This window comes from Salvelinus namaycush, chromosome 5 (genome assembly GCF_016432855.1).
Source record: "Salvelinus namaycush isolate Seneca chromosome 5, SaNama_1.0, whole genome shotgun sequence".
Classification (NCBI taxonomy): Eukaryota; Metazoa; Chordata; class Actinopteri; order Salmoniformes; family Salmonidae; genus Salvelinus; species Salvelinus namaycush.
This window is the reverse complement of record NC_052311.1, coordinates 30744097-30770770: the sequence shown is the minus strand read 5'-3', so window position 1 is coordinate 30770770 and position 26674 is coordinate 30744097. Positions and strand designations below refer to the sequence as shown.

At 42.0% G+C, this 26674-nt stretch overlaps 4 protein-coding genes across 5 annotated transcripts; all 4 read left to right on the top strand.

Annotated features, from left to right (window-relative positions):
- The first annotated feature begins 1087 nt into the window (after positions 1-1087).
- On the top strand, positions 1088-5642 carry LOC120047492. Its single transcript, XM_038993026.1, has 3 exons — positions 1088-2229; positions 4003-4105; positions 4481-5642. Exons 1-3 carry the CDS (start codon positions 1996-1998, stop codon positions 4837-4839), a joined length of 696 nt encoding a protein of 231 aa, XP_038848954.1. The 5' UTR covers positions 1088-1995; the 3' UTR covers positions 4840-5642.
- A 4278-nt stretch (positions 5643-9920) lies between these two features.
- LOC120047491 (macrophage migration inhibitory factor-like) lies at positions 9921-12241 on the top strand. Its single transcript, XM_038993025.1, has 3 exons — positions 9921-10129; positions 11691-11860; positions 11940-12241. The coding sequence occupies exons 1-3, from the start codon at positions 10022-10024 to the stop codon at positions 12004-12006; spliced, it is 345 nt and encodes a 114-aa protein (XP_038848953.1). The 5' UTR covers positions 9921-10021; the 3' UTR covers positions 12007-12241.
- Positions 12242-14331: 2090 nt separating this feature from the next.
- LOC120048184 (zinc finger protein 629-like) lies at positions 14332-16781 on the top strand. Of its 2 annotated transcripts, none has more exons than XM_038993944.1 (3): positions 14332-14603; positions 15168-15629; positions 15702-16781. In XM_038993944.1, the coding sequence occupies exons 2-3, from the start codon at positions 15311-15313 to the stop codon at positions 16631-16633; spliced, it is 1251 nt and encodes a 416-aa protein (XP_038849872.1). In that variant the 5' UTR covers positions 14332-14603; positions 15168-15310; the 3' UTR covers positions 16634-16781. The 2 variants fall into 2 exon arrangements, with proteins under 2 accessions (XP_038849872.1, XP_038849873.1); XM_038993945.1 differs by lacking the exon at positions 14332-14603 and adding an exon at positions 14619-14740.
- Positions 16782-17081: 300 nt separating this feature from the next.
- LOC120048183 lies at positions 17082-26200 on the top strand. Its single transcript, XM_038993943.1, has 7 exons — positions 17082-17930; positions 18105-18612; positions 18721-18838; positions 18984-19051; positions 19762-19856; positions 23047-23156; positions 25874-26200. Exons 1-7 carry the CDS (start codon positions 17678-17680, stop codon positions 26198-26200), a joined length of 1479 nt encoding a protein of 492 aa, XP_038849871.1. The 5' UTR covers positions 17082-17677.
- The last annotated feature ends 474 nt before the right edge of the window (positions 26201-26674 follow it).

Here is a 26674-nt window from a genome sequence, read left to right as displayed (position 1 = left end):
TTGTCCTGCTGAAAGGTGAATTTGTCTCCCAGTGTCTGTTGGAAAGAAGACTGATCCAGGTTTCCTTCTAGGATTTTGCTAGTGCTTAGCTGTATTTTGTTTATTTTCATCCACCCCAAAAAAACTTCTTAGTCCTTGCCGAAGACAAGCATACCCATAACATGATGCAGCCACCCCCATGCTTGAAAATAAGACATGGTACTCAGTGATGTGCTTTGTATTCAGGACAAAAAGTGAATTTCTTGGCTACATTTTTGTAGTGTTACTTAAGTGTGGTGTTAGAAACAGGATGCATGCTTTAGAATATTTTTATTCAGTACAGGATTCCATCTAGGTTAGTATTGTGGAGTAGCTAATATGTTGTTGAACCATCCTCAGTTTTCTCATATCACAACCATTAAACTCAAACTGTTTTAAAATCATCATCATAATCTCAGTTACCCAGAAGTAAAAATTCTTGCAAAGTTGTCTCTTCACTTGCCGTTTACATGGGAATCTGTCCACGAGAGATTAGCTTCATGGTGAAATCCCTGAGCAGTTTCCTTCCTCTCCGGCAACTGAGTTAAGAAGGTCACCTGTATCTTTGTAGACTGGTTGTATTGATACACCATCCAAAGCCTAATTAATAACCACCATACTTAAATCGATATTCAGCGTATGCTTTTTTATTTGTACACATCTACCAATCGGTGCCATTTGAGGCATTGAAAAACCTCCCTGGTCTTTGTGGTTGAATCTGTACTTGAACTTCACTGCCAGATTGAGGAACCTTACAGATAATTGTAAGAGATGGGGTTAAAAAAAAAATCATGTTAACCACTTATTTGTATACAAAATAAGTCCATGCAACTTGTGATTTGTTAACCACATTTTTACTCCTGAACAGAATATTAGGCTTGTCATAAAGAGGTTGAATAAATTTGACTCAAGACATTTAAGCTCATTTTTAATTCATTTGTAAATAAAAAAATAAATCGAAAAGCATTATTCCAATTTGACATTATGGGGTGACACTAAATCAAAATGTAATCCATTTTAAATTCGGGCTATAACAACAAAATGTGGGGGAAATCTATGGGTGTGAATACTTTCTGAAGGCACCAAAACGGCCATCACCCCCTCTTGTCTCAGACCGGTTTGAAGGAAGAGCTGTCGCATTGTACTAAACCAGAAACCAGCATCGCTTTACGGAAAGGAGCGCCTATAGGGCAGCAGCAACTACGGCGTAGTATACCTATAAAAACAAGCTTTTATGCAAGACAATCCATCGTGGTATTGAACTTGATGCAAACCTTGGAACAAAGGAATATATAGCAACATCCGTGTGGAATACTGAAGCCCAAGACGAAAAATTGAGGACCCGCGCATGGTCAACACAACGTCATCGCGCCTGCAAAAACGTTGCTTTTTAGCGCAAACCTAAAAAGAAACTTGTAAAGTAAACCAATAACATTGACGTTAAAATATACTGTATCCACCGCAGGGAAAGAATACATTTTCAGAAATTAACGTCATTCTATTCTTAACCAGTTCAATACCAAATATAGGCATTGTGTTAATATTAAATGTCCTTGAACGGTGCCCTGGTTTGTGGTAACATTGCCAAAGTTTATAATACATTTTAAAAAACGCTGAGCTGATATTAAGTGATGTAATAACGTGCATGTTTGATCATACAACCAACGAGTAGCCTACTAGACTATAGGGCCCAGCTAATTATGTTTTCTCAAGAAGTTTGCAAGGCTAGTGTTTCCATATTTTATTACCCCTGCAGAGCAAGCCAATAATAGGTCTAACTCGGTCGCTTTGTTTGAATGACTGACTGTCAACAGAAGCCATTTTTAAACCTGCTTTTTAATACGCCGTTTGAAACATTTGCACATACATCGATCTGGGCTCTATAGATCAAGGCGCTGATCCTCAAGAAACCGTTTTTAAAATATAATTTCCTCTTCTATTTATCACCTGAATGAGCCTACATTTTGATTTCCCAACATGACTTCCTACAACCGTGCAGATTCATCCTCAATACCAGTTTTATTATCCACGCTTGTTTTGATGCTTGGCTTGGCAGCGCGATGCGTCGTGCAGGCCATGCCTTCGGAGGATAGCCCTCAAGCGGCCCAGGCATCAGTCAGCCTCCCGTCCCTGGTCACGGGGACCTGCAAAGATGTCCACAAATACGTGGAGTCCGTGGTGGGAAACAATGTAATCGAATCGACTGTTGAGGTAAGGAGGATTGGAAAATAAGCCATAAAATGTACGCTACCTAATAGTAGACTATTTGAGTAAATCTAACCAGCACTTTATCCTGGGGCGTATTTATTACGCCGTTTCTTTTCCTAACGATACGAAACGGGGAGGGACCTAGCTGAATTTGTGGAATAAAAACTCACGTTTGAACTAATGATTACACCCCTGTTTCCTGTGTTATTCTATTCATTAATCAATTAACTATACTTCATTTATCTATTCTAACTATCTTCCTTTTAAGGGTGACATTTGCTAAATTTAAAAGCATTGCTTAATTATGGTTTTCTGTCAACTAAAATTGTCTTTCTCAAATCTTACTGTATTCCTTGCTTCTTCACCTCATCCACTCACCCCCCCTCCCTTCTCCTTTTCTTCTCTGACCCGTATCTCCCTCTCTTCCCTTGCCCCACTACCCGATAATCTCTCCTCTAACCCCCCCCCCCTCTGCCCTAATTTCATGTATGCTTATATCCATGCACCCTCTCCCCTGCTGCCACTACTCTGTGCACCCTACCCCAGAGTGTGCTGTTGTATCTAGAGTCAGTACTTGGTCAAGAGAACGTCTATACCATGGCCATGGTAAGAAACCACCAGGTTCCTCATCTAACTAACCTCTGCTCTGACAATAGGCCCAAAACAAAGCTCCTTATAGCTCTGTTTGCAGGGCGCATGTCAGTCAATTCATACAGCATGTGTGTTATACAGATAGGCAAATGACTACATCACTCTTACATTTTATGGCAATTGTGGGTATGGTTTATGTGTTTGTGTAACTGTATATAGCCTACATTCATAGCCACATTCATGCCCATGATTTAGATTTTCAGATTGCCTTTTTAAAAGTTCCATGCGGACACATTACAATGTGACAGAGATGGACAGTTGTCTCTGGCCTGCTCTGACACACTAAACAGTGCTGCTTGTGTAGGGTAGCAACAGGTGCATAGGAGTCAGGCTGTCCTACTATGACCACCCTTGACCTCAGCTAAGCCGTCTGTGGGGGGGGGGGTTGGGGAGGTTTAAGAGGGGCTGCTCCAGTATGGCAGAATGAGGGAAGTTATCGGTCCAGCTGTCAGCTGTCTTTTTATAACAAATAACAGGACAGCTTCGATCTCACACACCACACACTCACACACGTGTTACGTCATCAACAATACCCCCATGATGCCAGCTGGGAAAGCCATTTGTGCATAGGGACTCAATCATTTCGCTCAATACAAGTGGATTGCACTTGTATGGTGACCGACTGGCTATTGTGTTTAACTACACTAACTAACGGCATGCCTAGGTATGATCAAAGCCAACCTGTATTGTAGGAATCAAACATGCCTGCCACTCATCAAAAGATCTAGGTCAGCGTCGAGTGGGACGATTGAATCAGTGACACACACCTGCAGACGCCGCCTGTTTATACTGACTGACAGCTGACCTTGTAGCAACAGCTGTGGTCATTCTAATTTGTATTACTTGTCACTGTCAGTTGTGCGGCTCTATCACTCACTACAGGATCATGATAAGAAATACATTTTACTGTACATAAAGTAAGCTATAGGTTACCGGCAGGGGGAAATGGGCTGACTTCGTTGGCCACTTTAAAGTGAATGTATGGACCTCTACTCTAGAATAGGACTAGAATATTTTTTCACCAGAGTAACAGTTTTAATTCTCCCCTTACAGTACTAATATGTAAGCTGTACTGTAACCCATGTCAAAATTCTTCTCACCCTTTCTCCCCCCCCCCCCTCTTAGTTCTTTGAGATGTTGATCCGGTTTCTGGCTGAAGGAGCTGCCAGCGGCCTGAATGTCATTGCGGTTTACGTTACAGAGATCCTCAGGGTCACAGGAGTTGATGGTGGGTGACCGAGTGTGTGTGTAGGTTCATCCTTTCTACATCACATCTACTTTTGGTTTAGAGAGCTAAAATCATCATGCATTGCTCTCACTTGCACACATTAAATGCTCACTTTTAGTCCGTCAAACCTGTATCTGAGAAGAACTTGCACTCTCTCTCTGTAATATGGGAACTGGGAAGTGTGGGTTTGAATTCTTCCTCTTGTGTCTGTGATTTGATCTCTCTAATAGCATCTAGACAGCGCACAGGCTATTGGTTTTCAAAGAGATTGCTCTTCAAATTCACTCAAGTTCAAGAGTAAAGATAGTGACAAAATAATTGAATTACCCCCGGCAATATTTAAACACGCGTCCTCTCTCTCCCTCCATCTCTCAGTCCAGCTGCCGTTCCCTCACTTCACACCGGAAGGCGTGGCCTCGGTAGGTCAATGGGCTCTGCTGGCTCTGATTGGCTACTGGGTGCTGTCCATTGTCCTGCGCCTATTGGTGGGCGTGGTGAGGAGGGTGTTCTGGATGCTGAAGGCGGGCACAGCGCTGTGGCTCTTCGGCCTGATCGTCAGCGATACCAAGGCTGGTTCAGACACCACAGCTGTCCGGTTGGCAGGCCTGGTGCTCGGGTGTGCCCTTCTGGGGCTTGCCAGCTACGGATCAGAAAAGACAAGCCACGTGGAAGACCGCCTGAGCATCCTGGAGGGAAGGGTGAAGGTGGTGGAGAGGAGGAAGGGAGATGAGTGATGGGAGGATAGTTGGAAGGATGATGGTCTCTGTTTCTCAAGTGAAAATAAAGCAACCTCTGGGATTTTTTGAATGGAAATGCACGTCAGAAAGTGGTTTCTCATTTCTTATCCCATTAGGTGTGTTTGTTACATATAATAACATCTGAAATCTATGATACATGGAGAATACAGGTATTTTTTTTTTTTTTAAACGAACGGACAAGTATTCAAGTGGTTTAATACGTTTGTTTTACTCCAAGATACGTCACACAGACCATTTTAAACACAATGGTTTTAAATGGTTTATATTCTCTCTTGCAAGGCTGTCAGTGTTTGCATTTACAGTATCTTGCCTAGATTGATTCTAAATTACTCACAGAAGATATTAAAACAGTACAATACATGAAACCACAAAGCCAAGATGCATAAGAAAAAGTACATCTCTACAGTACATAGTATTTGTTAAATGTAAGGACACTTCCACACTGGTCTGCTAATCAGTTTTAAAGCAACATGACATGTTGGTCTTTCAGCCTGCCACAGCAACCATACATACAGCGTGGTGCATTTTGCTGAGGTAATATGCAGCAGTAAGAAAGAAAAGGCTTTGGAATTAAGGCACTCGGAGAAGAGGCTGGAAAGAACAGAAACCTTAATTATATTACAACAGCAAGATCATGACGGATGCTTAGAGCTGAATTGGCATGCAACAATGTGTGGTCTACAATTGTTATCCTATTTTAGGCCATTGTAAATAAGAATTTGTTCTTAACTGACTTGCCTAGTTACATAAATAATATAATAAATTACTATTCCATCAAAGCAATATGGACATTTTTCCAAATTGTCACTTTAATTTAAAAAAAATTGTTTGGAACATTTAACATAATACAAATAGACAAAACTTTTAAAAATAGTGTATATTAAATTAATATATCAAAAACCTAGTTTGACAAAAGAAACCTGATAACAGTTTTAATTCATGTTGAAAACAGACAAGTTCGACCTGTGTTTCGCTGTGAATTTTGAGTGGTGGTGATGAGATAATTGGGGGAGGAGTTGCCCCGAACCTCAGATCTAGGATCAGTTCGATGAAGCATCTCTGTTACAAGTGCTTCTTTAGTCCTAGTCAAGATAATGCACAGAGTGGTAGCAGGCCTAATAAGTGTCATAGTGACATCAACTCAACCTTGCTGGTAGAGAATACACTCAGCGGGATCCAGAGGAGCATGATCTACATGGGATACAGTATAGAATGTTTATTATTTGAGATGAGCATTATTTGCAGAAGGCAGATAATTAAAAATGTATTTTTTATTCTTGAAGAAGCGCCATTTCAACTTAATAGAGAGCAAGACCGTACAAAATATGACTTGCCTCAATACAGGAGGGTTCTACAAATATATAGCTTAATTTAAAACCACTGTATACTGTACAGTTTCAAACTTTCAGGGTACAGTTGAAGTCGGAAGTTTACATACACTTAGGTTGAAGTCATTAAAACTTGTTTTTCAACCACTCCACAAATCTCTTGTTAACAAACTATAGTTTTGCCACGTCGGTTAGGACATCTATTTTGTGCATGACACAAGTAATATTTCAAACAATTGTTTACAGATTATTTCACCTATAATTCACTGTATCACAATTCCAGTGGGTCAGAAGTTCACATACACTAAGTTGACTGTGCCTTTAAACAGCAAGAAAATTATGTCATGGCTTTAGAAGCTTCTGATCGTCTAATTGACATATTTTGAGTCAATTGGAGGTGTACCTGTGGATGTATTTCAAGGCCTACCTTCAAACTCAGTGCCTCTTTGCTTGACATCATGGGAAAATCAAAAGAAAAATTATAGACCTCCACAAGTCTGGTTCATCCTTGGGAGCAATTTCCAAACGCCTGAAGGTACCACGTTCATCTGTACAAACAATAGTACGCAGGTATAAACACCATGGGACCACGCAGCCGTCATACCGCTGTTAGGTTCTTATTTTTCAAAGTAAATACCTCACGGACAATAGAGAAACTTTAACCAAGTTTAATTCTTCCCAAAGGTTCTGTACAGCTGTAGTCAGACAACACAACATTTGTCCCATTCAGATATATATATATAACCCACTTAAGACTCTCCTCCTTCTCTCCAATGGTTACATCTTATGGTTTCACAGGAAGAGAATAAAGAGGGTAACAGGATACCAAACCTTTATTACTCCCAGATGAGAATCTGTCCTCACCTCCTGACCTCAACCCCTCCTTCATCTAATCCACAGATGTCCATCTGTCTCCCCTGTATCAACACGTTGCTCTCCTCTTGTCATCCAACACATTCCACAGCTATCTGTCTTTCTACAGAGACCCAGTCTCTTTCACTCCTTAATATACTATGCATCTGATCTATCATGTCTTTAATATCTCAATGTTCAAAATGTCGAATCCAACACCACTCAGGAAGGAGACGCGTTCTGTCTCCTAGAGACGAACGTACTTTGGTGCGAAAAGTGCAAATCAATCCCAGAACAACAGCAAAGGACCATGTGAAGATGCTGGAGGAAACAGGTACAAAAGTATCTATATCCACAGTAAAACAAGTCCTTTATCGATATAACCTGAAAGGCCACTCAGCAAGGAAGAAGCCACTGCTCCAAAACCGCCATAAAAAAGCCAGACTACGGTTTGCAACTGCACATGGGGACAAAGATCGTACTTTTTGGAGAAATGTACTCTGGTCTGATGAAACAAAAATAGAACTGTTTGGCCATAATGACCATCGTTATGTTTGGAGGAAAAAGGGGGAGGCTTGCTAGCCGAAGAACACCATCCCAACTGTGAAGCACGGGGGTGGCATCATCATGTTGTGGGGGTGCTTTGCTGCAGGAGGCATTTGTGTGCTTCACAAAACAGATGGCATCATGAGGAAAGAAAATTATGTGGATATATTGAAGCAACATCTCAAGACATCAGTCAGGAAGTTAAAGCTTGGTCGCAAATGGGTCTTCCAAATGGACAATGACCACAAGCATACTTCCAAAGTTGTGGCAAAATGGCTTATGGACAAAAAAGTCAAGGTTTTGGAGTGGCCATCACAAAGCCCTGACCTCAATCCTATAGACAATTTGTGAGCAGAACTGAAAAAGCATGTGCGAGCAAGGAGGCATACAAAACTGACTCAGTTACACCAGCTCTGTCAGGAGGAATGGGCCAAAACTCACCCAACTTATTGTGGGAAGCTTGTGGAAGGCTACCTGAAACATTTGACCCAAGTTAAACAATTTAATGGCAATGCTAGCAAATACTAATTGAGTGTATGTAAACTTCTGACCCACTGGGAATGACCCAGAAATAAATGTTTTCCGTTTTTAATATGATAGCTGACTAACCCCAGGACGGTAATTCAACCATGATATCAAGATTATATAGCTGGCCGATAAACTAATTTAGCTATCTAAAAAAATGTTAGCTAACAAAGGCTAATTGACCGACTTTCTGTGACTGATATAACAAGAAAACTGCTAATGCACTATCCTAATTCGCAACAGTAAGTTAAAACCTAGAATGATCCGAGGGCCTCATCCCTCCATAGACAATGTTCTATATGGCACTATAATGACAGCCTCTCTTCGCTCACCAACTACTCTAAAAGCAAGTCACAATATTGTAACGTGTGGACTAGAATAGCCGAGTTATGCATACACCTGGGATTTTCAGAGTACCTAGCTAGTTACCTAATCATTCTCTTGCAGTTCTTGGTCATTACTCAACACCTGAGAAGAAAAAAAAAGTGGTTTTGAACAGTGTCTCTACTCTCTTCATTTTTTTTGTTGTCGGATAGCCCAATGCTTGTTGTTTGGAGTCAGTCGGTTAAATGTAACGTTGTGTCGTTTGGAGTCTGATCGGGAGTACGGTAGACAACAATAAAGCTAACATATATGCAATCTAAGCATACTTCAGTGTAACATCAAAAACATTTTGGATCGTTTTTGATTGACATTATATCTGTCGGACTTCAGCCCATTTCTTCAGATTGTATTGAAGACAGCTCAGGACCCCTTGAGAAAGATGTTTTATTTAGCTCTCTGTATCTAGGAAATGTGGGTTATTTCCTGTTTAGGAGAAGGAATGCATACTGGGATTGGTTAAGTGAATCCTATTGTATGTGCTCAGCTGTATGTGAGCCCTGGGAGGCACATAGATCGGGGAACTGCTGAACATAAACACAGAGCACGTGGATCACCATTGTTTGCAAGGGACGTTTGGTTTGGACCAATTACATTTCCCATCATTACTGCATCACACTAATATCATGATTGCATCAACTTCCTCTTTGTCAACAATAGACCTCCTTGTTCCTCCTCCGGATGCAGAGCTGATCAAGAATGTCACATAAAAGGTGGGAAATGAGTAGTGGATGGACAGAGTCCTGGTGAAGAATGTGGATTTAAAACTTTTAAAAACGTTTTTTTGTTGATTGACTTGAGTTTCATGTCTTTGTAAAGTTATTGTTGTGTATTTGATTTTCGGAGTTATTGAGTGTCCTATGTTTACATTTTTATTTTATGATGTTATGTATATAGTTGCTTTGAAGTGGATCCAATTGTATGATAACAAATACTTCTTCTCAGAGGCTACCAAAGCATTTATCCACAGCAATTATGTAAAAATGTACATCAACCAAAATGCTTCTGTTTTTCGATCAATTATTTTTATAAAAAATAAAAAAAATCATGCATGGAAACATGTCATCCGGTCTAACTGTCGTCTAACTACGCCTGTGCATGCCGTCAAATCAAAGGCATGCCTTCAGTTTGTCACCTTCACGAGGCTGAATTAATAACATGTTCAACTACTTAAGACATTGGCTAGGTTGTGCCTTTAGACTTGGAGAAAATTAAGAACTAAGGAAGAATATTTCACTTCTCATTGACTTCTCGAGCAGCAAACCACGGACTGGTCTGATTCGCAAGCGCTCTTGGAGGTCCTGCGATGTTGCGCCTCTGGGTTTAGAAACTGGTCGGACGTTTTCACCCTTCCTTAAAGTTTCTCCGTTTTCACCCCACCCAGTAGGTGGCGGCACACATTTTTTGTTGTTGTAGTCAGTAAATACAAACTTACAGAAGAAGAAGCTGCACTCAAGCTTGCTCCAGAGCTGTGTTGATCACGGTTATTTCCCTGCGACAGAGAGAACGTTAGCGAAGCAATCATCATGCCTATGTTTTTGGTGAATACTAATGTGGCCAAAAGTGACATTCCTCCTGCTCTGCTGTCTGAGGCAACAGATGAACTGGCCAAGGCGATGGGCAAACCTGTGCAGGTGAGTCTTCCAAAGTTGGCACAGCAAAGCCCACTCACCCCTGTTGTAGATAGCTAATTATCGTTCATTTGATGCTTATGCGTTTTTCTGCGGTGAAGATTAAATTGTAGGGACCCTTTGTTGCAGTTGAGAGATCCATTTGGCATCCCATAACAAAACTGTTATAAAATTGGCCATGCGCAGATCTTATTCCTTAAATGGAACACGAGATTCGTGCTGCAGGTCAAATCAAATGTTATTGGTCACGTACATGGTTAGCAGATGTAATTGCGAGTGTAGCGAAATGTTTGTGCATCTTGTTCCGACAGTGCAGCAATATCTAACATGTAATCTAACAATTCCACAACAACTACCGAATACACACAAATCTAAGTAAAATAATGGAATAAGAATATATAAATTTATGGTTGAACAATGACAGAGCGTCATAGGCAAGATGCAATGGTATAAAATACAGTATATACATTTGAGATGAGTGATGCAAGATATGTAAACATTATTAAAGTGGCATTATTAAAGTGACTAGTGATCCATTTATTAAAGTGGCCAATGATTTCAAATCTGTATGTAGGCAGCAGCCTCTCTGTGTTAGTGATGTTTGTTTAACAGTCTGATGGCCTTGATAGAAGCTGTTTTCAGTCTCTCGGTCCCTGCTTTGATGCACCTGTACTGACCTCGCCTTCTGGCGTGAACAGGCAGTGGCTCGGGTGGTTGTTGTCCTTGATGATCTTTTTGGCCTTCCTGTGACATCATGTGCTATTGGTGTCCTGGAGGGCAGGTCAATTGCCCCCGATGATGCGTTGTGCAGACCGCACCACCCTCTGGAGAGCCTTGCGGTTGTGGGCGGTTGCAGTTGCCGTACCAGGCGATGATACAACCCGACAGGATGCTCTCAATTGTGGTGTTGATGTACTATGGTGTTGAATGCTGAGCTATAGTCAATGAACAGCATTCTTACATAGGTATTCCTCTTGTCCAGATGGGATAGGGCCGTGTGCAGTGTGATGGCGATTGCATCGTCTGTGGACCTATTGGGGCGGTAAGCAAATTGAAGTGGGTCTAGGGTGACAGGTAAGGTAGAGGTGATATGATCCTTGACTAGTCTCTCAAAGCACTTCATGATGACAGAAGTGAGTGTTACAGGGCGATAGTCATTTAGTTCAATTACCTTTTCCTTCTTGAGTACAGGAACAATGGTGGCCATCTTGAAGCATGTGGGGACAGCAGACTGGGATAGGGTGAGATTGAATATGTCCGTAAACACACAAGCCAGCTGGTCTGCGCATGCTCTGATGACACGGCTAGTGATGCCGTCTGGGCCGGCAGCCTTGCGAGGGTTAACACGTTTTAAATGTCTTACTCACTGTACTTGTAATAGGTCCAGGACAGGAATACTGTAAATCAAACAACTAGTTCTTATTTATTAAAGGTTTACTTGTGCAATTTCAATGTCACGGTTTAGAATTTTTATTGTGCCTGAATCACGTGATTTTTCACATGATTGTTCCAGCTCCCACTCATTGTATGCTCTGTTTTCTCTTTGCGTGTGTCTCTCTCTCAGTACCTCGCTGTGCACATCGTCCCAGACCAGTTGATGATGTTTGGGGGGAAAGGAGACCCTTGTGCCCTCTGCTCCCTTCACAGCATTGGGAAGATTGAAGGAGCTCAGAAACACTACTCTAAACTACTGTGTGGACTGCTCAACAAACACCTGGGCATCTCCCCTGACAGGTAATGGACACACACACACACACACAGAGTAAAATCCACATGAAACGTTCATACACTAAACACTCCTCTTGTGTCTCAGGATTTACGTGAACTTCTTTGACATGGAGGCAGCGAACGTGGCGTGGAACAACTCTACCTTTGGTTGAGCAAGGGATCTAAATTTCAATGGGAGCTGACCCCTCCTTTCCCCTACACCTTAATGGTATTACAGCACTATTGTAGGCTGTAGAGAGATGAGGAGAGATGCCTTGTTGCTGGGCTGATGTAGAGCGGTATTGATAAATGCACTTAAAATGGATCCTTGCTTTATAACAGACCCTTGATTTGCACTGGACCCTTGGCTATGATATTACAATAAAGTGATTCCCCTTGATCACAATTTGTTCTGTTTCCCCTGTGTTTTTGACATGTTTTACAGACCGGATGCTTTGCACTGCCATTAATTGAGAGCATGCCATAAAGCAGTCCAATTTGACCTCACACAGACAATCTATTGTGTTCAATTGTTAGGTAAAGATGTATTCACACTCCAAGTGCACTATACAAACAACCATGAACAGGCGAAGACCGCTAGCTGGGCATTTACTTTTGACACGTTTTGTCATATCTGTGATGCCATGCATCTGTTCTGGGGTTCAATCAGAGTCAATAGATAGGTATAAAAATACATTGGATACTGTTCTGAATTGAGAAGCTAGTACTGATATTACATGAATAACTCCCGCTCTTGTGGTAGGAAGTATGTTGCCATTGGTGGATAAAAATCACTTCAGCAGCCACACGCAATTCTAATGGCCACAGTTGTCTATTGTCGAGTATCATTGTGAAGGTAAACCGCCTGTGCTGAAGACCAATCGTATACCTCAGTGGGACCAATACGTCTTGCTTCAAGTAAACTTAACCATACCGGTTTTCATGGTGAACACAAATTGTGCCAAAGCTTCCGTACTAGCTGCACTTCTATCTGAAGCTACGGTGGAACTGTCCTAAGCTATGGGAAATCCAGGACCTCAGGTGAGTTTCAAAATCCATTGGCGATAATTGTTAATGTGAAGAACCCATTTCAAGTACAGGGTTGCATACTGTGTCTCAACTTTTCCATAACTCACAAACATGTAATAGGAATGAATAAATTAAATGAAACTAAAATATATAGGTATAATCTGTACCTAAAACATGCAGGACCAACGCCGGCTCTTAGAATTAAGGGACATTTGAGAAGAATGGTGTGACTGAGGCCACACCCCACTCACATGCACACATAATCAAAACTGTTTTAAGTGTAGCACAATAAAGCTACATTTCCTGTTTTAAGGAGTCAAATTGAAGTAACCATCCATGCCTATTTTCTTGGTGAACACAGATGTAGCCAAGACTGCTGTCCCAGCGGCACTTCTTCCAGAAGCAACAGAAGAACTGGCCAAAGCCATGGGGGAAAATGGCAGAGTTAACTTTGAAACATATAGAGAAATGACATTATAATACAACATTGCAGGGTTATACTCACAATTATCATATTAAATTACTAATATGTAATTCTATGGTTATATTGTTTTGTCTTCTGCAGTTCTTTGTTGTTCCCATCGTGCTAGATCAGCTGATGACATTCGGGCGAAAGACCGACCCCTGTGCATACTGCTCCCTCCACAGTATTGGAGCTATACGTGAGGAACAGAACCTGCAGTACTCCACACTACTCTGTGGACTACTCAACAAACACCTTGGAATTTCCCCCCTGTACAGAACCAACACACCCACTCTACAGAAGTCAGCCTCTCGCTCGCTCGCTCTCTCACACACACACACACACACACACACACACAAGCTGATCCATCTCTCTGTTTCAGGATCTACATTAACTTCTTTGAAATGGTGGTACAAAACCTGGCCTGGTTATCATGCCAAGAAATGAAAGAAGAACTGAAGACGTCTGGTCAATGAATGAAATAGCAAAACTGCTCACCTTTGCTTTAATGTTACAATAAATAGTAGAACTTCTATCTGAAGCTACAGAATAACTGTCCAAGGCTGTGGAAGTACCAGCTAAGGTGAGTTTGAGAATCTCTATTTCAATTGTATGTTGAGAATCTAGAAGGTCTTTGCTACAGTAAAGGCCTGTTTTATACTGTCTTAGTTATCTGTCTCTCATAGCTCTTCAGCATAGGTAGTTCATTGAAATATTTACTTTGTTGGAGCTCATGAACTAGAGGGAATGATCTTTCATGGAACAATCTAGATAATAGGTCATCTATTGATTATAGATGCTGCATCCAATAAAAAATGGTGTAGCTATTTGTTTTATTGCCCTACGTTATGCGTCATCACGGGTTGATAATGATCATTTTAGGAACAAAGACATAATATATGATTGATATAGTGACAAGTCTCCCATTTTTTCTGCAAACAGTTCTGCGCAATCACCTAAGCATGATGATCCTCTTAACGGCATGTGCTTGGGGACCGCCCATTTTTACAATTTATCTTCTTAAAATGTGATTTTAAACTTAACCCTAAAAACACAGCTAAATGTATGGCTAACCCTAACCTTAAACAAAGACCAAAGCTAATTTTTGTTTTCATACATTTTTACGATATAGCCATTTGTAATTTGTGGCAACTAGTGGAAACCAATGTAAACACTAGCTAGCTGCTACTTTGAAGACAGCCAGCAAATATTACACAATTTGGGGCCTGGGATGAGAGATTGAACGTTTCCGGTTAGCAGATTGACAACGTTTGGCAAGTAATAAAATCATTTTTTCTTCGAGTCAAATTAAGACGCTACCTGTGTTATAGCTATGTAGCTAGCTAGCCAAGTTAGTTCAATATTAGTTAATGCTAGCAAGGCAAGCTGGACAAAATTCACAATTTGTGGCACTGGTATGAGAGATTGAACGTTTCCGACTAGCCGATTGACAACGTTTGGCAAATAATAAGATTATATTTCGAGTCAAATTAAGATGCTATCGTTATACCCATGTGTTATAGCTATGTAGCTAGCTAGCTAAATTCGTTCAACATTAGCTAATGCTAGCAAGGCAAGCTGGACAAAAGTCTGCTATCTAGCTAGTTAAGTACCTATCTTCAGTATCTCTGGTAGTACTGTTGGTCTACATGAAATAGTAAAAGCTAACAATTACACCAATAATTTCCGAAATATCTAGCTAGCTATTACTAATAGCTAAGCATTTTGCTGGCCTGAATGGCTATTCGTCGCTGATATTCCCTGTTTCACTGGCAAGATGACAGTCCACAATGCAGGGTCACCCTTATCATCATGTATTTGACAGTTTGTCCCTATTTCCAGGTGTACTCCATGGGTACTGGTGTAATCTGGAAGCTACGTGCCAGTTTCCCAGCTTGTTGAACTCACTGGGAGGCAAGGCAACTGTGACGTTTGGAAGAGAAGTGGGGTTTATTTTCCAGTGTTTAGCTGATGCTGTTGCAGCTATGTCAGAAGCCATCCTCACCTTCCAGTACCAACTCAGTGGCGTTATGGAAACAGTCCTCAAAACCGCCATGCATGAGATCACTCGGCTGGTGAAGGAAGGCTTCCTGGAGGAAGTGACACGGAGCAAGCAGGAAGCGGACGTTTTGAGGATGAAGCTGCAGCAGTGGGAGCAGAAATGGAAGGACAGAGAGGAGGAGAGGAAGAGGAGGGAAGTTGAAGAGAAAGAGCAGAGAAAGAAGAGGGAAGCGAGAGAGCAGATGGGGATGTGTGTGAGCTGCAGTTGTGCTGGAGACACTGAGAAAGGAGAGGCTCTGTCAGGTAAGTGAGGAGAGATGCACGCACACACACCCCTGATATAGGATCTCTGACTTTGTTCTGTTCCATCCTCAGGAGCAGAGGAAGGTTGTGTTATCAAACAGGAGGAGATGTTCCAGTCAGAGGGACCCAACACTCTCCCAGAGAGAGAGGGTCCACAGGAAACGGACATGTCCAGCTCTTCCTGTGTCTCTGAAAGGATGGAAGAGAGGGAAGCCCATGTGGTCCACATCAAACAGGAGCCCGATGACTGGGGGGATCTAGTATCCCAGATGGTTACATCCACAGATACTACCATAATGAGCCTGAGTCATCTGCAGAGATTGAGCTCCCATTCTGGGGCATGGACCAGTGAGCCTCAACCTCCACTTCCAGCACCATGGGCCAGAGAGCCTCTACCTCCAGCCCCATGGGCCAGGGAGCCACCACCGCTACCTCCAGAACCAACACCATGGACCAGGGAGAAGCAGCACCTACTCCCAGGGTCAGGTATACCCACCCAGGCAACAGAGTGTGCTGTGGGAGCCCTGGAGTCCAATCCCTATGGTCTCAGCAACAACACAACGGCACAGCTGGGGGTCAAACCCTACAGGTGCCCACACTGTGAAAAGAGCTTCCCTCAGCTCCGAAACCTGAAAGACCACCAGAAGTACCACCACACAGGGGAAAAGGCCTTCACCTGCTCCCAGTGCGGTAAGGGCTTTGTGTACATGTGCCACCTCAGGGTACACATGCAGTGCCACACAGGGGAGAGGCCGTTCAGCTGCTCTCAGTGTGGTAAGAGCTTTGTCTACCTGTGCAACCTGAAGTCCCACCAGCAGTATCACACAGGAGAGAAACCGTACAGCTGCTCTCAATGTGGGAAGAGCTTCAGCCTTCAGAGTGGCTTGAAGAAACACAGGGTCATTCACTCAGCAGAGAGGCCTTACCACTGCACGAACTGTGGGAATAGATTCTATTCTAGAGCAGACCTGAAAAGACATGAACAGATTCATGCAGCAAGGTAGAACTTTGAGATGAAGCTGGTTGATTTAGAAAATCTGAGTGGAAAAATAACAGCACACGTGTACTATGTTCAATGTATTTGTAGTTGCTGATGCATTTCATGTTGAGAGGAATAAAACCCTTAATGAAGAAATGATTGTCATCCTTAAATGATTTGTCAAACGGTGTCATTAACTGTTACATACAAAAACAGATATATTAAAAGTAAAGTAGCCATGTCTGACCCAGAACGGCCCATAGATATCATACTCAGGCAAATAAATACATTTGGTACAGCGCTTCAGACAGTTGTCTCAAAGAATATGTTGAATTCCAAAGATTCTAGACGACATTCCAACAAAAAGATTTAGGAGTTTTGCGCAATTGTATTGGCAGTATGATCACCTCGATGCCACAGATCAGGGGGGTGGAGCCGCAGGACCTCTCCTCAGCTAGTTAGCTGTTAGCTTATTATGTTAGCTAGTACCTGGCTTTGTTACGTCTGTGTACTACAGGCTATGAGAGATTTGACGTTTGTAACTAGCTGATTTGTTGACGCACAACAACAACCAACGTCTAGAAAGTGGTAATATTTTAGATTTGAGTCAAATGGTTGGAAAGCTGTTAATACACTGTTGTTCATATACAGTCATTGGTTATTAAGTTAGCTTAGCTAAGCAGCTAGCAAGCTTGAGAAATGCATTATTTGGTACGCCTAATCACAGGCAAAAAGGGATGTATGGGTTCATGAATTTGTTAGTTACACGCATGTTGCTGGGCTAAATCATTGGTAAGTGAGCTTCCTATTACTGGCAAGATATTTGGGGCATATCAAGACCACATTTGGTGTATTTGACAGCTTGCCCTTGTTTCCTGGAGGAAGATTCCTGACTCTGGGCAGTGGTGTGATCTGGAGGAGGCTAAATCCAAGTCTTTCCAGTATAGTGACCCAAACTGGGAAACAACGGTAGGAAGCTCAGCCAAAGAAGACTGTCTGTACTCTGGGACTGGTACCAATAAGGGAAGTGGGATTGATTTGCCAGTGTTGAGTTGATGTTGTTGCAGCTATGTCAGAGGCCATCCTCAACTTCCAGTACCAGCTCAGTGGCGTCATGGAAACAGTCCTCAAAACCGCCATGCATGAAATCACTCTATTGGTGAAGGATGGCTTCCTGGAGGAAGTGACACGGAGCAAACAGGAAGTGGACGTCTTGAAGGAGAGGCTGCAGAGATGGAGGGACAGAGAGGAGGAGTGGAGGGGGATGTGTGTGAGATGTGGTTGTGCTGGAGACACTGAGGAGAAACTAGAGGCTTTGTCAGGTGAGTGTTTTTTCACCACTGAATTTCCCCTCTGGGATTGATTAGGTATTCATCTGTCTAATTACCATGGTTATACCATGTTGATAGTTTAGACAGAGGTAACAGAGCTGTAACCTGTATCGTCTGACACACACATCATGAATACTATCACTGGTTCTGGTATTTCCTCAGCAGCAGAGGGTTATGGTATTAAACAAGAGGAGATTCTCCAGTCAGAGGGGCTCGTTGCTCTGAGGGAGGCCCATGAGGTCCATGTCAAAGAGGAGGCCGATGCACAGGGAGACTGGGGGGATATGGTAACCCTGACAATCCCATACACCGATGCCCCCCATAGTGACCTTGGTTTGTCTGCACCATGTGCCAGTGAGCCCCAGCCTCTATCAACACCATGGACCAGTGAGGAGCAGCCTTCACACCCAGGGTCAGCAGTAATACCAGCCCAGGGGATAGAGAGCTCTATGGGGCCCCCTGAGTCCATGTGCCACCTGAGAATCCATATGCAGTGCCACACGAGGGAGAGGCCGTACAGCTGCTCTCAGTGTGGGAAGAGCTTCAGCCATCAGAGCGTCTTGAAGAGACACAGGGCCTATCACACCGGAGAGAGGCCTTACCAGTGCACGGACTGTGGGAAAAGATTTATTGCTAGAGCGGACCTGAAAAAACATGAACAAATCCATTCAAGGTAACATTGGACAACATGTTTTGGAGTACTCGTGTACCAGGGAGAATTAGCTTGCTTGCTAGTTAGCAAAGGTTAAATCGCACTGTTCCTGTTTTTTATATTTTCCAGGGGCATCTGTACCATTTCCAAGGCAAAACTGACGAAGGGAGTCCAAGATAATGAAGATTACGCTGCGCCAGTTCATGTTACATCAAGAACTGGAAGGATTATTCCACTGGCATTATTAGTGAGTTTGAAATGAGCTGAAACTTCTTACACGTCGGCCAGGGTTTGTTGTAAAGCAAAGTAGCTAGCTATACTCTTAGGTTTGTTAGCCTCTCCAATCTCCACTTGGTCAGTTAACTTACTGTGTATTTCTTTATTCCTAATAGGCATCAGTAAGACAGGCCCATAAGCAGCTTGGGGAGGACCTCAAATGGAGATTCGGCCCAAATGACTGGTATGCACTTTATTAACAAGGCTGTAGTGATACTGCTCTTTGAAAAGTTGCTTGGTTTCTTAGTTTGATTTATACTTACAGGGATATTTCACCCAAATTACAAAATTACATTGGTTTCCTTACCCTGTAAGCAGTCTATGGACAAGGTATGACGGCAATACATGCTTTGGTTTAGTTTCCCTGGCACTGCTTCCCATGCTAACATTTTAGCATTTGTGGCACAAATCCCATACAAGTCATGGGACCGGTATTAGTATTTTTCGCGCATCATGTTCACAAACAATTTTAGATACTTTCGTATGATTGGACATGTGTGAAATATGCTAATATCGGTCCCATGACTTGAATGGGATTTGTGCCACAAATGCTAAAACGTTAGCATGTGGAACAGTTCCAGGGAAACTTAACAAAAGCATGGATTGCTGTCATACCTTGTCCATAGACTGCTTACAGGGTAAGGAAACCAATATGTCATTTTGTATTTTGGGTGAACTATCCCTTTAAATATTCCATTAGTTGTTTTCAGTTGGTTGCACCATTGCAGACGTGGGTTCAAATTATATTTGAAACTTTGCTTATCCTGCCTAGAGTGTCAAGTGGGTGGGGTTTGCACTTTTGGGATGTTTTGATTTCATATAGTATAGTCAAGTTTATTACATGATCATCACACTCGTATTTCTTTCAATAATCATAACATTATGGTTTTTCAGCTTCAGGTCCCCTCACAACGAGGAGGTGACCAAAGCAGTGATGCAGATTGTAAAGGATGGAGGCAAAAACTGGGGTCCCGACAGCCTCATCAGAAGTGAGTCTTAGCTTTAGTAGCTACCGTATGGTATACATTTACAGAATGTAACGATGTAAAGAATCCATATCTCTTCAAAAAGATATTGTTAGTATGTAATGTCGTCTCCTGCTGCAGCAGCCTTCCGTGTATTTAATGATTTGAAACTGAATTAATTGAATATTGCATTCCGTTTAAAATGTTAATTTAATTCAATATTCAAATTCAATAATTACACTGAGAAAAAAAAATATACGCAACAATTTCTAATATTTTACTGAGTTACAGTTCATATAAGGAAATCAGTCAATTGAAATAAATTCATTAGGCCCTCATCTATGGATCTCACATGACTGGGGTGCAGCCATGGGTGGGCCTGGGAGGGCATAGGGCCACCCACTTGGCAGGGGAGCCTGGCCCAGCCAATCAGAATTACTTTTTCCCCAAAAAGGGGCTTTATTACAGACAGAAATACTCCCTAGCACCCCCCCTCAGACGATCCCACAGGTGAAAAAGCCGAATGTTGAGGTCCTGGGCTGGCGTGGTTACACGTGGTCTGTGGTTGTGAGGCCGGTTGGACGTATTGCCAAACTCTCTAAAACGACGTTGGAGACCGCTTATGGTAGATACATTAACATGCAATTCTCTGGCAACAGCTCTGGTGGACATTCCTGTAGTCAGCATGCCAATTACACGCTCTATGAAAACTTGAGACATCTGTGACATTGTGTTGTGTGACAAAACTGCACATTTTAAAGTGGCCTTTTTGTTGTCCCCAGCGCAAGGTGCACCTGTGTAATGATCATGCTGTTTAATCAGCTTCGGGTGGATGGATTGTATTGGCAAAGGAGAAATGCTCACTAACAGGGATATAAACAAATTTGTGCCCAACATTTTTGAGAAATACACTTTTTGTTAGTATGGAACATTTCTGGTATTTTCTTTATTTCAGCTTATGAAACATGGGACAAACACTTTACATGTTGCGTTTATATTTCTGTTCAGTGTATATTCAGTTTCAATATGGTAGATTTGTAAACTTGATACACAGACAATGATTGCAAACTATCATTTCAAGTTTATCAAAGTTTCATATATTCAACTCGGATGCATCCAAATTCAGGACAACATCCTGGTTCTTTGCAAGGCAGGAAAAGTAGAGGAGAAAAGATAGAATGAAACGCTCACTGTGGTAAACAGAAGAGTCTGGCAGTTTCTGAAGTCAATGTGGCATGTTGAATTTATTTTCTTCCTATGAATTTGGCTCTAGCATTTGAACCGTTTTGACCTTAATTTAAACTATTATGACCCCATTCCTGAAAGTTAAGACTCTGAAATATGGATGTGCCTTCTGTTCCCATCTATGATGATCACAGACCGCGTTAGAAGCGAGTGCCACAAAAACCACAATTTGGTCCACATAAAAATACAGTTGAATTGCCCTGTCATAGCCCTTCTAAGGATAGCCGTTCCATCCCCTATTTAATCTTGCTCTTGTGACTGACTGGGATCGAACCAGATCTCCTTCATGTCACAAGACTGTTAGCCCACTTAGCTAAAGCCTATAGGGATAAGTTCAGGAAGTTTATGTAAAGAACGACATGTTGCTTAACGAGTACCGCTTCCCCCTCGGTTCAACTCATACGAAACTCGAACTCAGGACTTCTGCCTTGCAAGCACACATGACTTCCTTCCTGAAGTGTTCCAACCCACCATGCTATTGTAGAGGTCCTGAGTCAATGGATGCCACCTTTCCAACGAGTCAGTTCGTCAAATTTCTTCCCCGCTAGAACTGCCCCGTTCAAGTCAAGTGCTATTATTGTGAAATGGAAACATCTAGGAGAAACAACGGCTAGGCCGTGAAGTGGTAGACCACACAAGCTCACAGAACGGGGCCGCCTAGTGCTGAAGCGCGTAGCGCTTAAATATTGTCTGGCCTCAGTTGCAACACTCATTACTGAGTTCCAAACTGCCTCTGGATGCAAGGTCAGCACAAAAACTGTTTGTTGGAGCTTCAAGAAATGGGTTTCCATGGCTGACCAGCCGCACACAAGCCTAACATCACAATGCTAAGCATCGGCTGGAGTGGTGTAAAGCTTGCTGCCAGTGGAAACGCATTCTCTGGGGTGATCACGTTTCACCATCTGGCAGTCCAACGGACGAATCTGGGTTTGGCGGATGCCAGTAGAACACCACCTGCCTGACTGCATAGGGCCAACTCTAAAGTTTGTTGGAGGAGGAGGAATAATGGTCTGGGGCTGTTTTTCATAGTTCTAGTGAAGGGAAATCTTAACGCTACAGCATACAATGACATTCTAGACGATTCTGTGCTTCTAACTTTGTGGCAACAGTTTGGGGAAGGCCCTTTCCTGTTTCAGCATGACAATGTCCCCGTGCAGAAAGCGAGGTCCATACAGAAATGGTTTGTCGAAATCGGTGTGGAAGAACTTGACTAGCCTGCACAGAGCTCTGACCTCAACCCCATCAAACACCTTTGGGATGAATTGGAACGCTGACTGCAATGTGTTCCAACATCTAGTGGAAAGCTTTCCCAGAAGAGTGGAGGCTGTTATAGCAGCAAAGGGGGGACTAACTCCATATTAATGCCCATGATTTTGGAATGAGATGTTTGACGAGCAGATATCCACATACATTTGATCATGTAGTATATATCCAAAACGATTTGAGCGCTAGAGCCAAATTCATAGGACGAAAATAAATTCAACATGCCACATTGGCTTCAGAAACCGCCAGAAGCTTCCGTTTACCACAGTGAGTGTTAAATTCTTTCTGTTCTCCTCTGCTTTTCCTGGCTGGCAAAGTACCAGGATGTTGTCTCTGGTTTTGAATCTGAATTAAAGAACCGAATTTGAAAACTGAATCTGAATGCATCTGTGAAGTTGAAAATCTGAAACTTTGAAATGATAGTACCATATTGAAACAAATATAAATATAGGATTTGAATATTGAATTAAATTGAATTTGAAAACTTAACGTAATATTCACTCAATTCAGTTTCAAATCAGGAGGAAATACAAGTTCGATTTATGAATAAAATTATTGAATTTGTGCATTACAAATATTAAATTCAAATGTATGCAATTCGAATACAATTTATGTTGGCACTGAAATCGCTCCATAACAAACAACAACTTATCACGTTGTATCACATCCACAGTATTTTAATATAATCATTTTTTCCTTTCCATAGAGGCGTGCAACAGGGCTTATGAGTATTGGAAGGCTCAAGGGAAGATTGAACTGGAGGGCAGTGTGGAGGTCATCAAGAAGAAGAAAATCCTCACCAGCAGGCGGAGCAGGGTATGCTATCAGTAACACACAACACCACTCAATATAATCACACATCACTCAGACATAAGAACATTTTATTGTGCATTTAACTTGTAGGATATTATTCACGTTGAAAGCTTATATATACACAATGTCGGTACTCACAATTTCACCAATAAGTTATGTATTGCTAGTCTGAGTACCAGTCTCTTTAGCTAACTGTTGCCAGAAGCTCAGTTACAGTCACTAACGCTCTAGATAACATAAAAACAGCCTAAGCAGCTCTGCCAGGGCGAGTCAAATGGTCAGAGTGTTCTCTCATTTGTGTCTGGAAGTAGCTAGCAAACGTTAGCCAGTTAGCTTGTGTGCTTGAATGCCATTGTGAGGGCAGGTCGCTCGGCTCAACCCTACTCCTCGGCCAGAGCGTCCGGTGTGCGCTCTAAATGCTCCAAGATGTAAACATTCAGAATTTAGGACAATCTGACAACACTCTGAATTTACAAACGACCCAGAGCACACTGACACACTTGAGGCAATTTATGAACGCACCCTAAATATGCGCTGGAGTTGCTCATTGGTGGTTGTAAATAACATTAAAAGGAAAAAGCCACTCATTCCTTTTTTAAATTTTGTATTTATTTTACCTTTATTTAACCAGGTAAGCTAGTTGAGAACAAGTTCTCATTTACAACTGCGACCTGGCCAAGATAAAGCAAAGCAGTGCGATAGAAACAACCACACAGTGTTACATGGAATAAACAAGCGTACAGTCAACACAATAGGGAAAAAAAAGAGTCTATATACAGTGTGTGCAAATGGCATGAGGAGGTATGGCAATAAATAGGCCATAGTAGCAAAGTAATTACAATTTAGCAGATTAACACTGGAGTGATAGATGAGCAGATGATGATGAGCAGATGGTGTGTAAGTAGTGATACTGGTGTGCAAAAGAGCAGCAAAGTAAATAAAAACAATATGGGGATGAGGTAGGTAGATTGGGTAGGCTATTTACAGATAGCTATGTACAGCTGCAGCGATCGGTTAGCTGCTCAGAAAGCTGATGTTTAAAGTTAGTGAGGGAAATGTAAGTCTCCAGCTTCAACGACTTTTGCAATTCGTTCCAGTCACTGGCAGCAGAGAACTGGAAGGAAAGGTGGCCCGAGCTGACAAGGTAAAAATCTGTCGTTCTGCCCCTGAACAAGGCAGTTAACCCACTGTTCCTAGGCCTTCATTGAAAATAAGAATTTGTTCTTAACTGACTTGCCTAGTTAAATAAAGGTGAAAAAAAAAGAGGCAGACAAATAGGAAACATGTGGTAGACCCTCTGTTAAATTCCAAATTTCTCTTGGTATTAATATTGCAAAAATATGATCAATGCCTCATTCGAGAGAAGACATAATCCCAAGTTATGACCAGTGCATGCGGAGGAGTATTTCTGTGGGGGAAAAACTCATTCTGATTGGCTAGGCCTGGCTCCACTGTGGGTCGGCCTGCCTCCCATGGCTGCACCCCTACCCAGTCATGTAAAATCCATAGATTAGGGCCTAATTAATTTATTTCAATTGACTGATTTCCTTATATGAACTGTAACTCAGCAAAATCATTTAAATTGTTGCGTTTATATTTTTGTTCAGTATAGTTTGAGAATTTAGAGTGAGCTAGCAAACTGGTTTCATCTGGACAAATAACGTAAACTCATACATCGCCTTGGTCCGTACAATTGCCCTTATTTTAGCGCCACAAAAACGTAATACTTCCAGATCAACTGTAATGTCAATACCATTGTAAAGCACAATTTCTCCCCTTTCCACCAGAATCAATTACATGACCTAAACGCTGCCCATTTCTGCATAATTCAAGCAGGCAATGAGCCCCGTCGAGTCTTTTTAAAAATGGCAGGAGAGATGTTGTGTGGGAAATTGTTTTTTTTCACTCGATCTGTCCAACTTATCACCTTATCGCCTCTAAAATGTAAATAAAACACTATAAAGAGTTTATATAATGTGTGATTACATACCTATTTGAAGGTTTGTGTCGAATTTGAATCGGGTTTTTAGGGCGGTGCTAAAGTGATCTTAGGAGTAAACAGCGGCTTTGAGAATGATGATCGCATGCAATAATGACGCAAAAAATGACTAGGTATCCCCCCTTACCCCCGTCACTGTCCATTTCTTGTTTTTAAACGATGAGAGAAGTGCTACACTTGGTGGAGAGAGATTGTAATACAGAAATAGTTGCTTTATCCGTGCTGTACGTTACGACATGACACGTCACGATGTAACGGAGGGTCCGTTTTTTTCAACTTTTCTCCAATACTATAGAGCCATTACCATGTCGATCAACGCTTGAATAGAAACCTAGTTCACACCCCCGATTTTAAAGTCAACACAGTCGCATTAGTTTTCTTTGTAGCCTCGTTTGAATGTTGCGGTTGCGCACATTTGTACGGAATGGGGTGAGTTTACGTTAACTGTTGCTTCTCAACCGGATACTAAAGTGTTCTTTGAAGAAAAAAGGTTTAGTTCCAAAATTTGTATAGACGTTGTGATGTGAGGGTGCTTGAGTCAGGATCAAATCCTATGTTCTTTTAGAGCTCATTAATGATAGAATGTTCATATTTGAAGATGGCGGAAAGGCCAGGCTCTTTGGCACATGACATGGAGTACAGGGAGTGGATTATCTAAAGAGACTGGTACCCAGGCTAATGTATTGCTGCTTATTCAAGTCCTTTCTCTGTAAAATTTCAGCTCTTCCAGAAGAGAGTAAAGGTGGGAGGAGAGCTCCTCGCCACAGAAGATCTGGACTTCCTGGTTGGAGCAGACCCCAACTTCATGTCGGACGAGGAAAGTGATGCTGAAGACAAGTTCACCTATCATGTGCTCCCTCCCAGGTGGCGTTGCTCGAGGTTGACCCAGATCGTACGACTCTGTCAGATAACCTTAGATGACAATCGCCTTAAGGGCGTTGAGCCAAAGTCGGCTCGCTCCAGAAAATTACAGGGGGGTAGATTTACCTCCCGCCACCCCCCAAAAGGAGAGGCTAAACAAGTGTATGTGAATAAAAATGATAAATGAACTGAATTGTTGTCATTATTTCTTAAATGGGTTAAGTGAATGGTCAAACAGTGTTGTTGACTATTACAAACACACTATGAATCAAGACTTCTTACTGTTCACATTCTGGTAAATACATTTTGAAATTTCCTTCCGTTCATTTTTTAAGTGGCGAGTCTCTTGATTTAAATTGCCTCTAACCAGTGATTTAGGATAAACTAAACCTAACCCCATCCTGGGCAGTGATTATAGGAAGTGAAAACTAAAACTGACCCTAGATCTGTGTCACAGAGGTAAAGGGCTGTCCATTTTTGGTTGTGCCAGAGCTAGGACCAATTTAGCAGGAATAATGGTTTAATGCAGACCACAATGTTGATACCTGCCATTGGACAGTTCTGGTGTTATGAGACTGATGGTTTCTTGACACAGATGATTTGTTTACATAACAGGTTAGGATAATTCACAAGGCAGGGGCCTGTTGCACAAAACTAGGAT